This window comes from Patiria miniata, unplaced genomic scaffold, assembly GCF_015706575.1.
Source record: "Patiria miniata isolate m_02_andy unplaced genomic scaffold, ASM1570657v1 HiC_scaffold_19, whole genome shotgun sequence".
NCBI lineage: Eukaryota > Metazoa > Echinodermata > Asteroidea > Valvatida > Asterinidae > Patiria > Patiria miniata.
In genome coordinates this window covers 11,001,530-11,018,380 of record NW_024037057.1, presented here as the reverse complement: position 1 = coordinate 11,018,380, position 16,851 = coordinate 11,001,530, and the positions used below count along the sequence as shown (strand labels likewise).

Sequence of the window (16,851 nt, the reverse complement as noted above, 5' to 3'; positions counted from 1 at the left end):
GTACGAAACTTGCAAGCAACGAGACCACTTCCCCAACCCAGCTGAAAATTCTTATTCTCTGTTGTCTTCTCTGTAGTTCTCCTTGGAGCGAATCGTCCAAGGCTTCCGAGCCAGAAGCCATCTCATCCTCAAGCGTCTTGAAGAGCAAGATGAAGTCATGTTGTGGGAGATGAGTGACAGTAGCAATGATGAAAACGACGACAAGTCAGGGTATGTTCAATTTAGTTCATTTCTCATAGCATGCCCAAACAATAGAAGGTGCTTTTTGACGACTTTTTAGCAGTGTTGTAGTCGAGTACTTTTTTCCACGTACCGAGTAATGCCGAGTACTTAGGTTATCGAGTACGAGTTTTGAGTACAAGTACAGGTCTCCGAGTACGAGTACTTGTACTTACGAGTATGAGTACTTGTATTTTGAGTACGAGTACTTCTTTTTCCGAATACGGCCATACGGCAGTTGGTTCATTGTGCGTAATTGGCCCAGGCCCAGTCAGACCGATATACAGACCGACTCACAGCTAGCTGTTGAATGTGTTTGTCCGGACGTACACAGTGGAAAATCAGGAAACTTTGATTTCTCCGCAAGCCAATCAACAATTTCAAGCATAAAGTATCAATAAAATAAGGCCTTGGTATGTCAAGCTATACTTCTTTTTTTTTGAGTACTGCTATTTGAGTACGAGTACTTTGATGATCGAGTACAATTTCAACATGTCGAGTACGAGTACTTTGCTGCCCGAGTACGAGTACCGTCATTTCGAGTATGCGTACTCTACAAAAAGTACTAGAGTATACAGAGCCCATACATTCTACGTATTTGTATTATGAACAGCGCCCAAAACATCGAATAATGTGTCTTTTGTCGTCTTCTTTGCAGGGTCTTGGGCCATACTTGGAGTAAATCTCGCCTCTCCAGGAAGAAGTCGGATTCTAAAAAGAGTGAATCGGCGAGTCGGTTGTCCAATAATGACAGCAACAATAGTAAGTCATGATCTCAATGAAACGGCCAAAGAAACAATAATCTTTTAAGACAGTCATTGAAAAAGCACATTGTGTTCCATTCATCTTTATAATTCAATTTTCACATTGCCATTTCGAGCGGTTTTGGTAACTTTTTGGTTTTTATGCTAATGCGAATTTCCATATTCATGAGCAAAACTGGGACATCATTTAAGGTAGAACTTCAGTGTTACCTCGGTACTAAAAGTTGCCTAATTCTAATTTTTCTTTTGCAGGGACAAGTTTTATGTTTTTAAAATTCGTTGTTGTTTCAGTACATATCATTTAGTCAAACTTAGAGCAAATACTTCTGGGTTTACAATTTCAACAAAAAACTCTAAAGTGAAGAGTGTGTGCCTTATAATGACATCACAGCAACAGCGGCCTCAGTTGTCAGGGGAAAAAATGGAGCATTCTGAATGTGTACAAAAAATTGTAACCAAAAGGGATGTCTCAAAGTTTTCATACATTTCAGAAGAATGGAAATTTGCACAACAATATTTCCAGTGTGAAATTCACAATCCCTTTAACACAGAGATAGTTCAAATTATACTAAATTTTAAGTTATGAAATCAAATTTTGGAATGATGTTCATTGCTGCAATTGTCTTGTGCTGGTCCCAGAGGGCTAGCCTATTGTCCTCTTTGTACCTACCTGACTGACTGACTGACTGACTGATCGTCACTCGTGAGCTGGGCAGTGCTGTTGTATAGGATCACCATAACGCTAATGAATGGGCGCAATCTGGCCCATTGTGCAGACCAGATGCATGAACAGACTACCAGTGAATAGCCATTCTGAATCGATTGAATAGAATGTTGTGCACCAGCTTTACTAGTCTTACCTCGTCTCGTTACAGAGTTTGGAGGGACTATGACCAAAGCGTCAGCCGTGTCCGATCTGAAGGATCTTCCCCACGTGACATCCCACGAGATGCAAGCGCTGCGATCCAGCACCGTGGACCACCAGCACAAAGTCAGAGAGTCCAAACTACGAGTGCAAGAAGCTCAACAGAAGATGAGAGATTTAGCTCTAAATATCAGGTGAGATGGCAGTAGACTGGCCACCTGTCCTCATATGACAGGTATCTGAGGACAGGCAACGTCCTCAGTGATCCTGAAATCTGATTGGTAGATTATAAGCACAAAGTCAGAGAGTTCAAACTCCGAGTTCAAGAAGCTTAACAGAAGATGAGAGATTTAGCTTTGAATATCAGGTGAGATGGCAGTAGACTGGCCACCTGTCCTCATATGACAGGTATCTGAGGACAGGCAACATCCTCAGTGATCCTGAAATCTGATTGGTAGATTATAAGCACAAAGTCAGAGAGTTCAAACTCCGAGTTCAAGAAGCTTAACAAAAGATGAGAGATTTAGCTCTGAATATCAGGTGACATGGCAGTAGACTGACCACCTGTCCTCATATGACAGGTATCTGAGGACAGGCAATGTCTCAGTGATCCTCAAATCCGATTGGTTGTTAGTGTCTAGAAGATATGTGACCTTTGCTGTATTATGATTAATGTTGTTCATCAGGTCGGGCTGACCAGGCCAAACTGACTCGTAACAGTATAGATATAAACCGAATCCGAACCGAAATCAATCTGAACTCCACAAATTCGGACAAAAATTCAAGCAAAATCTGACTCAATTCCAGCCAGGGGTCATGGTGCGTGTGCCCTTGGGCAAGGTACTTTGTCAGTCTTTGCTTCTCTCCACCCAGGAGTAAATGGGTACCTGTGAGGGCAGAGATTGTTATGTGATTGATTTAGCTTCCTTGCGCCTAACATGCAGCATCGAGCTGTATGCTCCCCAGGGAGCTGAGATGGTATTTAGAATGTTTAATTGGCCCAATGATCAGGGGTAATAATAAAGGCGCTTTGATCTTAGTTAAAAGCGCTATAATATAAGAACCCGTTATTATTATTATTAAACCGAATCGACTCAGAAAACCTCAAATATCTAGCTTGGGGAACTGTGTCCACTTTTTGTGCCTGAACTTACCCGCGAGAAAATCTTTGTCTCTCAGTAACTGAATCATATCGTCTGGTATTGTTAAGACTTTACAGCGTGTTCTCCTGGTGGGCCTACACATTATAGACTGTGCGTGATAGACCGCAAACCACATGCACATTTGCGCAGTGGGTTGACGTTGGTCGTACCAGGCACAGTAACTCGGCAATATTGTACCTCGTGAATTTCCCAACTGTTTTGATTTTTTTTTGTGGTTTATTATATTTTTTTTTCAGTATTGAAAAGATGGCTCGACAGAACCGACCCGACCCAAAAAAAGCAAATGCAAAACTGAAAATGATCCGACCCCAATGAAATGATGGAAAAACCCACCGACCCGAAGTTGGTTTCGGGTCGAGTCGGTTTCGGTTTCAGGACGGGTTTGAACAACATTAATCCGCACAGGTCCGTGATCACCGCAAGTATTGTTCATCACAACTTCATTGTGTCTGCTTTTCTCCAGGTTGAAGGAGGAACTAATCCGTGAGTTGGTCAAGACGGGCCGAGAAGCGGAGACAACTAACAAGAAATACACGGAGAGAATCAAGCAGCTTGAAACGGTAAGGTTTACAAAACAGAAAACTGTTCTGATTAATTGGAAGTAATGTAATTTTATTCTGAATCTTCACAGAACTGTATTTTTTTGGTGAAGTGTGTGGCGAAGGTGCATTCAAGTCCCATCTGGCAGTCTCCCCAGTAAAATTCTGGAAATGGTCTGGTCAGGGAACCAGACTAGCTGGCTTGCACCCGTGTAACCAATTGCAATCAAATCGGGGGCAGTATTTAAAAAAACATTGGTTGGCCGACCATCTTTTGAAATTGATACAAAAATTCCCCATTGCTTGAAATAAAGTATTTTGAATAAAGTATGGAGATCAGTGTATGGAGAGATTCAATTGTAGTAAAGTGTCTTGCCTAAGAACACAAACATAATGCACATCTTTACTGTCATGCATGTGTTGGACATCTAACAGACCAAGGGGCCTCACATGGGTCGATCCACCATTTATACAAGAACTTCTGAAAGAAACGCTTCTCAAGCAATGAAATTTCACGACTGCACTGTTAATTTGTTTCATGATTTGTTTGCAGGAGGCCCAGAGTGCCAAGACGGAGCTACACGAGGCCCAAGAAGCATTGCATCGCCTAGGAGCCAAAGAACAACACGAGACACAGGATAAGGATAAACTCGGCGAAGAGTACCGCCGAAAAATGGACAAAGCGAAGAACAGAATGAAAGAACTACAACGTAAACAACACGTAAGTAGCATTCACCGTTCTTAACCCCTTAAGCACGGGTTATAATGGGGACATTCCTCCACACATAGAGCAAGTGGCCCGCATGACTGCACAGCCTTTGTGTGGTAGCGGGACTGCACAAAAGCAGCAGCTGTGGAACTACCCACTAGCCGTGTGCCACAGCATACCACAGCTGGCAACTGCATTCCAATGAGGATTAGCGGCCGCGGCCACGAACGCTTCCCGTGCGCATGGGGTTAAAGATATTATACAACCTTTGGCAAAAAAATGCAATCGGCTGTTAATGCATGGAGTGAATGGCACTATTGTCTTATTTTCTAAAACATTGTCTTGGGTTTTTTGTTTTTTCAGGATACGGAGAAATTGTTGAAGGTTCAGAATCAGAGTGATAAGAAAGCTTTGGATTTGGAGCTGGCGGTCGGCAGAATGAAGCAACATCAGGAATTACTGCAGCAGCGACTGAAGGATGAAGCAGACAGGAAACTCAAACTAGAGGTCAGTAATATGCGATTATTGAACCTCATGCATATTCATGAGGTATCCCGCGCACTAGAAACATACTATTGCCCAATGGGTGGCATCATGAGGGAAATAGTACCCAAATATCCTACAATCCCAAACGCACTATGTTCCAATGCATCAGGTGAAACAAGAGGTAAAAATAGACATCCCGGGCACTAGAAACATACTATTGCCCTGTTGGTTTGCAGCAATAGGGATATAGTACCCAAATATCCCACGCTCCCAAACGCACTGTGTTCCAATTCATCCGGTGGAAATAGATATCCCAGGCACTAGAAACATACTATTGCCCAGTTGGTTTGCAGCACGAGGGTTATAGTACCCAAATATCCCACACTCCCAAACGCAATATGTTCCAATTCATCCGGTGAAACTAGAGGTGGAAATAGATATCCTGGGCACTAGAAACATACTATTGCCCAGTTGGTTTGCAGCACGAGGGATATAGTACCCAAATATCCCACGCTCCCAATTTGAAATGACAGTTACACATCAGTTTATTTGGAGCAGAGTGCTCTAACTGTGAATATAAGTTATGGTTATGCATATTTGACATGTAATGTTTTGAGCTGAAATCATCTTTTTTTTCTTCGTACACAGAAAGAAATGCAAAAAGACCAACAGAGGATCCGTGAGTTGGAGATTAGAATGGAGCAACAGCAGAAGATACTCAAGAGAAAAACTGAAGAGGTAAGTTACTCATGAGTCACGTTACTCAGTCTGTACTCACTGAGTTTCGTATCTCACCCACTGTGGAATGACTTTGTAATTGTCAATATGATGAGTGACTCATGAGTATTACTCGCATTACTCAGTGTGTACTCACCGAGTACTGCAACTCAACTCTTGTGTGACTAACTTTGTACTTGGCAATGTGATGAGTTACTCATGAGTCCTGTCACTCAGTCTGTACTCAATGAGTGTTGTAACTCACTCCTTGTGTGACTCACATTGTACCTGTCAATGTTATGAATTAGTCATAAGAAACTCACATTAATCAAATTAGGTTTTTGCCCTTCACCGACGTTTTTATGTAAGTATTGTAAACTCGCATTACTTGGTCTGTTTCACTGAGTATTGTAACTCAACTCTTGTGTGACTCACTTTGTATTCGTCAATGTGATGAGTTACTCATGGGTCACATTACTCAGTCTGTACTCACTGAGTATTGTAACTCGCGCATTCTGTGACTCACTATTTACTCGTCAATGTTCATTTCTGTCTTCTAGGTTGTAGTTGCCCAGCGTAAGCTACGTCAGGGTAGTGCTCATGGCGACGATCACGCTAAATTAGATGAGCAGAAACGCTGGATGGATCATGAAGTGGACAAGGTTCTGGAACGCAAACGCAAAGTCAAGGAGTTAGAAGAAGTAAGAGTTTTGTTTAGAAAGGCACGGGGAAAAATCAATAACTAGTATATCGCTTTCAGGATGGTGTATTGGATGATCCAGCATTAAGGCGTACCGACCAAAAACAATACTTCACACAAATACAAAAATCACGAGAATTTGTCAAGTAGTTTGAAAAGTACTTTTGTTTGTTCGTATTTAGGAGCTTGCGAAACGAGAGGAAATTGTCGCCAAAAAAGAACATCTTCTTAGGGAGAAAGGAGAACTGGAGATAAGGAGATTACGTTCCAGCCAGACATTGACAAAGGTATCTTGAGTTGAGATTTCTCAAAAACTTGAAAATTAATAATGTATGTAAATTTATATTTCTACAGTTTTGCCTTTTTTGTATTTTCATGTAACTTTTTTAATGGCGTTCAAGCCTTTTGGCGCAATTGTTTGAAAGAGAAACATATTTGTTTTTTTAATTTTCAAGTTTCAAGTTCGGTCAATATTCACTCAAACATCACAGGATGATAATGAGAATTAAGGAACTAAATAACATTCTATAATGTTGAATTTATTCACTGAAAAATCAAGAAAACCATTGAGTACTCGGGCAGTTTCAAGCACTGTAGTTGGTATAGTGGTATAGTTTATCATACTATAGTTTACTATAACACTTCTAAAGCGGTCAATATTCATATATTACTTTTATGCTGTTATATTGACCAGAATATAAACTGAAATATTTATTGCCAACAGCTCTTTGAGGGCGCTACAGTTGGTATAATGGTATAGTTTACTATACCACTCAGGAAGCGGTCAATATTTTGTATATGACCTGTAGGTGATTGTATTTTGACCTCAATATAAACTGAAACATTTACTGCCAAAGGCATAGTTGGGCACTACATTAGATGTAATGGTATAGTTTACTATACCACTCCAAAAGCGGTTAATATTTGTATATTACTTCCAGGAGGTTATAGTGACCAGAATGGGCCTGATTCACGAGTTGGTCATATTTGCTGAGTTCCCTGAATGTATTTCATTAATTGTTAACTGTTGAATGGGATGGCGAATTTATGCAGGCACAATGCAGCCTTATTTTACTGTCATTTTTTTTTTAATTGGGGTTTTAAACATTAGGCAATATTTAATTACAAATTTTTAAATAATTCATTGAAGCAGACTAAAATTTATTATAAATTAAGTTGCTTTCATTTTCTTCGCAAGTTCCAAAATTTAAGATTTTACCTGACTTTCAATTCAATATGGCCAACTCGTGAAAAAGGCCCATTTACATTGAAATAGTTATCGCCAAAGGCAGTTTTTGACTCTATAGTTGGCAAAGTGGTATAGTGTACTATACCATGTCAAAAGCGGTCAACATTTGTATATTACTTCCAGGCGGTTATATTGACCAGAATATTTCATGGAATATTTATTGCCAGAGGTATGATGGTTACATTTTTTGTGTTATGACCAAGTCTGTTATTTCTTTCTGCAGGATTTGAAAGGGTTGTCGTCTAGAATTGAGAGCGTCGATAAACAGCTAGCAGCAAAGCATGAAGATTTGAGGGTCAGCGTGGAGGCAGTTAGTGGTGATATCACAGCACATATCAAGACACTCAAACGAGATAGGTACCAGACCAATTACTCTCGTGCCTTTTCTGAAACCTTGGCCTCAGCTTTGGCCCAGAACCATACTTTAATGTTTAGACTTACAGGGCAGTCAGACTCAGTTGTGATATCAAAGCACATATCAAGACACTCAAATGAGATAGGTACTAGACCAGTACCACTTATGCCATTTCTGAAACCTCGGCATGAGCTTCCGCCCAGTAACATATTTTAATGTTGAGATATACAGGGTAGTCAGTAGGGATATCCAAACACATATTAAGACACACAAATGAGATAGGTGCCAGACCAATTCCTCTCATGCCATTTCTGAAACCTTGACTTCAGCTTTGACTCAGAACCGTACTTTAATGTTGAGAGTTACAGGGCATCCTTCTTCTAAGGTACCCATTTCTTCTTCTGGGTGGAGAGAGACAATTGAAGTAAAGTGTCTTGCCCAAGAACACAAACACAGTTCAAACCCACGCACAGTCACACATGAATCAAACACTGTTACCATTAGACAACAGTGCTCCATTGTTAAAGAGTATTTTTTGTTTCAACTGTTTGCAGAGATCGTCTTGTTAAGCAACGAGAAATTCTGGACTCCAAGCTAGGACAGGGAGCTATTCTATCCCCAACAGAAGAAAGAAGGTATAAAATATTTGCAAAATTTAATAATCTATGTACTCAGTTCAGGAATAGACTCTTTGCACGTGTACCCCTCAACGGTTACAACGAGAGAGTTGGGGGACCACTGGAAGGAACGTTTGCTCGTAAGCCTGACCCACGTGAAGATGCCAAGGGTTGTTCATATTCGGTTTAAAGTAATCCCGTGTACTTCGCGCAGTGTGCGCGAACCAGTACATGCACGCGGTGTGTTCCTTCCACTGGACCTCTTGAAAATGGTCGCAAATGTAATTTACGTGTTTATTGCGCACCGTTTTAGAGAGATTTTTACGTATTATGATTAGAGTAGATCATTTGCAGCTATCCAAAACGTAACTGAAGAAATTATTGTTGAAAAGCTTACTTGGTTTAAAGATATTAACGGTATTACTCTCTGTGAAGTTATTCCTTCTGGCATGCTGTCATTTTGAAGAAACAGTAAAAGAATGCCATTTCCAAAGATGTGTCATGTGACACATTTTTAAAAAAAAAATGGGTTAGCAGTTGGTTTGTAATGTAGCGAATCCTTGAATGGGTCAGTGAAGAGTTGACCCAACAACGCAACTGCCCTTGCAGTTGCTATTATTCTTCAGTTCAGTGCGTTACATCGCATAGCTTCAATCGGCTAAATGAGAATGTGTCCCAGACGCTGATTTCGGACGCAATTCAAAACATGATCGGCACATTTTGAATTGAAACCGAGATCCAAGAATATTGTTGTCTTGGAATATACAGCATTTACTGAGCTTAAATTCATGTGGTTAGTTGTTAAGCACCCATCTTTAGATCTTAAGCACTTTTGGTGCTTCAAATGCCAAAAAAGGCACAAATAACGAATGATCTACCCTACCTTTAAAGACATTTTATCAAAAAACAAATGATGTCAGTTTTCTAAATTGTGGTTGTTTCATTTTGGTTGTGTAGGTTGATAGAGATGGATGAAGGCATCGAAGCATTAGATGCGGCCATCGATTTCAAAAATGAAGTCATTGCAAGCCGACAACAAGAACTGCGCAAAGCCGGCCTCACAACAGTAAGTCAGGAGGGGTGGTATAGTTGGAATAGGGGTATAGTTTTACTATACCACTCAAAGCAGTCAATATTTGTGTGTTAACTGTGCAAATAGATTGATGAGGCATTGTCAGGAGGGTTGCCTGAGGAGGCTTTAGTTTTACTATACCATTCAAGGCAGTCAATATCTGTATATTCCCTTGTTTGTGCTCATAGATTGATGAGGCATTATCAGGAAGGTTGTTACTATACCACTCAAGGCAGTAAATATCTGTTTGTGCTCATAGATTGATGGGGCATTATCAGGAAGGTTGCCTCAGGAGGCTATAGTTTTACTATACCACTCATAGCCAGTCAATATCTGAATATTCCCTTGTTTGGGCTTATAGATTAATGAGGCATTATCAGGAAGTTTGCCTCAGGAGGCTGTAGTTTTACTATACTAACTATATATTCCCCTGTTTGTGCTCACAGATTGATGAGGCATTATCAGGAAGGTTGCCTCAGAAGGCAGTAGTTTTACTATACCACTCATAACCAGTCAATATCTGTATATTCCCCTGTTTGTGCTCACAGATTGATGAGGCATTATCAGGAAGGTTGCAGTCACTATCTGCAGCAGATGCTACTAGTCTCCTCATAAAATACTTTGAAAAGGTCGTCGACCTCCGTGAGACGGACAAGAAGAAGGATCTTACCATTACCGAGATGGAGGTAGGAATTCAAAGCAAGGCATAATGGGAAACATTGCTACATGATTGCCAGCAGGACTTTGTTACACGTGTGGTATATTTAATAAAGGAATAAATATGTGCTTGGCTGGTTTTAAACATACTTGTTTACTACCGGCCAAGTACATATTTTATTTTATTCCCATTCATAAATACCTTTAGGTCAAAAATCAAAACAAGTAAAAGATTATATTTCCAACGATTTTGTTTAACAATTTTACTTAAAGTTTTTTAAACACCCCTGTAGCTATTTTTATGGTATGTGCCTCTTGAGAGTAGTGCTGAAAATCTCCTTATATGGAGATTGACATGTGTGGCACTTTATACTGCGCAATGTGGCGCAGAGCGCAGCTGTGCCGGTGTAGTGTGAATTTAGGACTATGAAATACAGATTCACTGGTAGTATTGCACATGCCTTAGTGAAGATTGTGAACGTTCAACCAATAAAAGGGTAAAAGGCACTAGATTTCATAGGAGTCAAAATTTCATGTGATACTGGAAAAGAGTTAAAACCAGCCAGCCGGTGTTTTATCAATTGTTTAAAATTATATAACTGACATACAGATCCTAGTCATTTGATTGGTGGAACTCACATCACATGACATTCGTTATTGCTCCCATTCACGCCGCGGCTCAAAAAGTACTATCCGCCCATGGGGAATGGGAAATACTATTCAACAGTTAAGATCATGACGCGGTATTTGTGTGCAAATGCATGCTGGTGTGCACGTTCAGTGTTGCGCGTAGCGCGTATTGTTCCAAAGAGCCAGCGCTACAGCGTTGGGTTCAAACATTTTCGTGAAGGGGTGGTTTGGACTAGAGAAATAGATTTTCCTCCAGTTTCGTATTGAAAAAGAGTTCAAATGTATCAAATGACAAGGATCTATATGTCAGTTATATAAAACAAATATTGAGTGGCTTTAAATTGTGAAATGGGAGGAATATTATCGCTCGGTAAAATCTGGACTTTTCCAGTTCACTCGGCTTTGCCTCGTGAAATGGAAAAGTCCAGATTTTACCTTGCGATAATATGCCTCCCATTCCACGCTGAGCCACTCAATATTTGTATACTACCCACATGACGGGCTCTTGACCAATAGTAATGGCTAAACTGTCTCAGGTATTTAGGAATAAAAATTACCCCAACCTAATACAAGTGCTAATGGGTCACAATATGTGCCTTTCGACCTTTTAGATGAAAGTCGACGAGCAATCGCGGCTGTTACGGGAGCTAGAGAACACGCTGCAGCGATCCAGGTTGGAACTGGATCGCAAACTGATGTCTCAGCAGAAACAACACGAGCAGCGAGTTCAGATGTTGATCAGGCAGCAGGCCGACGGCGATGGTGGTAATATAAGGTAATCTATTTATAATACTACCGGAGTCTTATATAGCACACGTATCTACTAACAATTAGGTACTCAAGGCGCTGGAAATTATGTCTTGTATAAAAGACAGGTAATTGAAGGGAAAATACAACATTTGCAAACATCAAAAAATAAAACTACCAAATCACTTTGAAATACCTTGCTGGACTGTTAGTGAATGACAGTGTAAAGCATCCTGTAAAATCATGGCACCCGGTATACTGTCATTTTCAAGAAAAGTGGTATTTTTGTATCGATTTCCAACGCTGATCGGCCGACCAGCGTTGGGAAAAAAATGGCTTTTTTTTTCAAAAACTGGCCCCAGTTGACCATCGCACTTGTTTGCAATCGATTACACCTATGAACAGGTACAAACCAGCTAGACTGGTTCCCTGTCCTTACAATTCCCCAATGTATGTAAACTGCTCTGTTTCTTCTTAAATGGAGCCAGGGAACCAGACTACAGGAAAATGATTGTTTTTCTTGGTTTTTATAGCATTTTCGAACCCAAAACCTCAAAAAAGTCAGTGTAACTATATTTGCTATATATTTCCAACCCCCCAATTACATCCATTTCTGAAAATTACAGCAAAAGCAAATGATGTATATTCCCTTTAATGAGAAATATGAGAGACCCATTATGTAGCACCTTATAAGGGTTTACAAGGTGCTGCGGCACATATTGCAGCCACTGCTAGAAACACAAAAGCAAACCCCTTGTTTTAGCGTAAGTGTTACTGGGTTCTCTAACGTGCATGACACAACACACGGGACCTACGGCTTTACGTCCCATCCGAAGGACGAAGTAATAATGGTAAAGTGCCTTGCTGAAGAGCACAAGCTCCATGTTCCCAAGGTCAGAATTCGAACCCATGTACAGTGGAACGCTGCTATACCGAACACCGCTGTACCGAACATTCGGCTATACTGAACATCATCCTTGGCTCCCGGTTTTAATGTACAAAACGTACCGAACATCGTTGTTGAGAAGAGTCAACAGATTCACACAAAAATCTACCCGTTGTATTAAATGCTATTTGGGCCACTTTCAATTCCCGAACATCAAACGACCCATAGTTACATCGTGTTTGAATGTTGAAGAGCGATAGATGGCTATTATTTCCCCAAGGAATAAAAGGGAAAACCATCAGTTGCTAAAGTTTCATGACGACTCCTCATGCAGCCGCGGGATATATTATTCACTTATAATCAAAGTAAGGTATTTCATAATAATTTGGTAGTTATGTTTTTTTATCTTTGCAAATGTTGTATATTACCTTTAACCCTCCGACGCAGAAAGCCCATTTAGTAACACACTTACAGTAAGGGGTCCCCCGGGGACCCAAATATTTAGCGCCCCGGTTTGAGGCTACACACACTGTATCCACATGAACACAATCTTGCTATGTCTGTAGACTAAGGAGGTGTATTTGTATACATAGTCTGTGGTCAAGCCGTGCACTGTCTACTCGCAAGTGACCTTGTTTGTGCACGTGTATATGATGGGTCCCCGGGTGGGCAGAAATTGCATCGGTCCTTAGCCCAGGTTGTCATGCTCAGATATGCCTGACCCGGGGTCACACACTAAAGGTGACTGCATATATCCGTAGAGGGTGTCTCTTGCTAGGATTAGATGGAAGATCATAAGAATTGGTTTGAAATTTTTTTTTTAATTAAGGTAATTAACCAAATTGGGTCCCCAAAAGGGCTAGATTCTGCGCCGGAGGGTTAAGGGATGATCAATCCATTTTTTTTTTACTGTATTTGATAACAAAATTAAGAATTTGGCTAGTTTATGCCCAAGAGGTTCGTGTATGGTTGTAATTAGAATTGTATGGTCATCTGATCCTCATAGCTTATGGTCTGTTATAACATGAACACAATGTGACAGAATAATTACCATAAACCATGTACACACCTGCGCCCATCATCATTTGCCACTTAGCGTCTAGGGAATGTGATAATTCACAGCTAAGCCGGTAATTATGTCATCACCAGTTTATCTAACAAAACCCAATAACACAGTGCGACAGCTGAGCTGAAATTATGGCTGTGTAAATTTATTGCTTTTTTCCCCTTTAAATAAAGTATAAAGAGAAACTGACTGGGTAGATTATTATAATTTTCAAAGTTGAACAAAGGAATTGACTGGAGCGGGGTTTGAACCTGTGACCTCCGGATTGCCGTTCCGGTGCTCTACCAACTGAGCTATCCAGCCCTATTTGTTTCTGTCTTGGTCAGTTTTGCTTTGTGGTTTATTTGAACATTTTTAACCAAAAAGCTGTATCCTCTTTGAGTGATCCCCGTTTGCTATTTCTCAGGTTTGCAGCATTGCTAATGTTGCTAGCATCATGACTTTGGGCATGATCCCTGGCTACATGGCATATGCGGGTATATGGCTTCTGACTAGCGCCCCTTGAACAAAGACATTGACAAACTTGTGATTGACTGTGTTTGACTTGTGATTGATTTGTGACTGACTTGTGATTGACTTGTGATTGACTTGTGATGGACTTGTGATTGACTTGTGATGGACTTGTGATTGACTTGGGATTGACATGTGATTGACTTGCGATTGACTTGTGATGGACTTATGATGGACTTGTAATTGACTTGCGATTGACTTGTGATTGATTTGTGACTGACTTGTGATTGACTTGTGATTGACTTGTGATGGACTTGTGATTGACTTGTGATGGACTTGTGATTGACTTTGGATTGACATGTGATTGACTTGCGATTGACTTGTGATGGACTTATGATGGACTTGTAATTGACTTGCGATTGACTTGTGATTGATTTGTGATTGACTTGTGATGGACTTGCGATTGACTTGCAATTTGCATTTTCTTGGTCTACACAGTGCCCATGACAAGCAGATTGCTGATCTAGAGAAGGATCTTTACTACTACAAGAAAACCAGCAGGGAACTCAAAAAGAAATTACGTCAGGTGCTGACTGATGGGGCGCCCTCTAGTGGCCCCAATGGGACAGGTTGGTCACTATGTTACAAGAACATCCATATAGTTACAAATATTGACTGCTTCAAGTGGTATAGTTGAAACAATTTAAGGCTAGTTTTTATTATACCTCAAGTTAAATAAGTCAATATTTGTTATATCTGTTGGTTGTCTTTCAAACCTATACAACAATTATACGTCCATTTGTTTTTTTCGTCTCAGGAAATGACGACTTTGACAGAAGTCTGGAGACTAGACCGGGCGTGACGCCTGTAAGGAAATCAAGGAGAGAAGTCAGGGAACTCAGGTAGGTTGACTGGAATAGTCTGGTTCCTTGCCCGGCTTCATTCATACCGTCCTTCCTATCTAAGGATGGTTAATCACTTCTACAAAATAGCAAGGGGAAAAAAGGTTCATGGGAAATGCAAAGTATTGTGGGAAATGCAAAGCATTATGGGAAAGGCAAAGCATTGTGGGAAATGCAAAGCATCCTGGGAAATGCAAAGCATCTTGGGAAATTCAAAGCATTGTAAAATGCAAAGCATTTGCAGAAATGCAAGCAACTTGGGGAATGCAAAGCATTGTGGGAAATGCACATCATCGCGGGAAATGCAAAGCATCGTGGGAAATGCAAAGCATCGTGGGAAATGCAAAGCATCTCGGGAAATACTAAGCATTATGGGAAATGCAAAGCATTATGGGAAATGCAAAGCATTATGGGAAATGCAAAGCATTATGGGAAATACAAAGTATTATTGGAAATGCAAAGTTTCTCAAGAAATGCATTTAGGAAATGCAAAGCTTTGGGGGAAGTGCAAAGCATCGTGGGAAATGCAAAGCACCATGGGCAGATTTCGGTCATCAGATTTATCTCTTTTTAAAACAAACAATATATTACAAGCTGTGCTTAAAAAACTGAAAAAGTAAAATATTGAAATAATATTGCCGGAAAAAAATATTTGGACTTCAGGTATATTGTGACAATAATGTTTAAATTTCTGTTGCACAGTGCTGCAGAGCTGTCTGTTCGTAGATCCGGAGCCAGTCAAGCGTCTTTAGTCGCAGGTAAGTTAGTTTTGGAATAATTGCCCCAAATAATAAAAAAAGAATTGGAGAATTTTGAATAAAAGGATGGAAAAAGGTGAAAAAAAGGGAAAAGAAAAGCACTTAAATAGATTGTGGCTAAGCAGCTACTTAAGATAAGAATTGAAATATTAAGTAAACAGTAAATTGTGAAACAAGCTTTAAAAAAAAAAGTGTGCAAATTTCTACCATGAAGAGCGCCATCTAGTGTCAGATTGTCTCCAGTCTTCTACCCTTCTAATTTCTTCTGAGGTCGGAAACTTTCACGAAATGTAGCTGACAATTTCTCGCTATGCTACTGCATTGGAAGTCAAAACAATGTCGAAGAAGATATGATTTTGGTTATTGTTAAATTTTGTTTTATTTTTTACTTATACAGATTCCATTGATAAACTTAATCCAAGTAACGGTGCCTCCTCTGCGAATCCTTGGAACTGATGTAATGCAGCGTTTGGTATGTGAATCAAATATCAAGTCTTATTCAATGCCTGAATAAATCCCAGTCATCTAATTGGTGGGTCGTTGATCACATGTCAATGAATTATTCATCCCATCCGGGGCCCGGCCACACTGCAAAAATAGAAGTTCGATTCCATGGTCACATGACTGGTGATTCTGACCAATCAGATGACGAGAATTTTATTCAGGTGTTGTATAAAACAAACAATGAATATTTCATGAATCATTCATGCAGTGGAAAAATAATTTCTATTCATAAGATGGAATTTTGCGTCGGGGTGATGTAATTCAAATTAGGTTTTGTCCTTCACCGACGTATAAACACTGTACACTCAGTGTGTTACCTCCTGAGTGAAAGTTGGAAAAAATCACTCGGGTGGGACTCGAACCCACGACCTCCTGCTTTGTAGTGCAGATGTCTTACCACTCGACCACCGAGCTAACAGGATCGGTTGGCTGGTTCGAATCTGATGTACATAGCAGCGGGTACTGCATTAACTATTCAAAAGATGGAATTTTGCGTCGGGGTGATGTAAATCAAATTAGGTTTTTTGCCCTTCACCAATGTATAAACACTGTATACTCAGTGTTTTACCTCCGGAGTGAAAGTTTGAAAAAAATCTTTTTTGGTGACGGACGGAACATTCCACCTGTCACCTTATGAAATTATTCTTACCATTGCACTCATAAACATGCATTATTTGTATACTGTCCAATTTTGTTGCCAGTTTCAGCGATTGTTTTTTAAATTATGCTTCTATCCACTTGTAAATATATGTATTCAACTCTTTGTGTGATAAAGTATTCAGATTTGGTGTGATAT

General features: G+C 40.1%; 1 protein-coding gene across 3 annotated transcripts in view; it reads left to right on the top strand.

Moving 5' to 3' along the window:
* Positions 1-16,322, top strand: part of LOC119725783 (kinesin-like protein KIF27) — a 34,538-nt gene extending 18,216 nt beyond the window's left edge. For 2 of the 3 annotated variants that reach the window (XM_038197356.1, XM_038197355.1), the window contains 18 exons: positions 77-210; positions 878-981; positions 1,859-2,042; positions 3,475-3,571; positions 4,104-4,271; positions 4,623-4,766; positions 5,394-5,483; positions 6,023-6,163; positions 6,345-6,449; positions 7,635-7,768; positions 8,321-8,401; positions 9,341-9,449; positions 10,004-10,141; positions 11,354-11,517; positions 14,390-14,520; positions 14,709-14,793; positions 15,496-15,551; positions 15,949-16,322. In XM_038197356.1, the coding sequence (XP_038053284.1) occupies positions 77-210; positions 878-981; positions 1,859-2,042; positions 3,475-3,571; positions 4,104-4,271; positions 4,623-4,766; positions 5,394-5,483; positions 6,023-6,163; positions 6,345-6,449; positions 7,635-7,768; positions 8,321-8,401; positions 9,341-9,449; positions 10,004-10,141; positions 11,354-11,517; positions 14,390-14,520; positions 14,709-14,793; positions 15,496-15,551; positions 15,949-16,007 (2,124 nt within the window). In that variant the 3' untranslated portion in view covers positions 16,008-16,322. Of the gene's footprint in view, positions 1-76; positions 211-877; positions 982-1,858; positions 2,043-3,474; positions 3,572-4,103; positions 4,272-4,622; positions 4,767-5,393; positions 5,484-6,022; positions 6,164-6,344; positions 6,450-7,634; positions 7,769-8,320; positions 8,402-9,340; positions 9,450-9,643; positions 9,758-10,003; positions 10,142-11,353; positions 11,518-14,389; positions 14,521-14,708; positions 14,794-15,495; positions 15,552-15,948 lie in introns of those variants that run through there. The other variant, XM_038197357.1, reaches the window with a different exon arrangement.
* Positions 16,323-16,851: the final 529 nt, after the last annotated feature.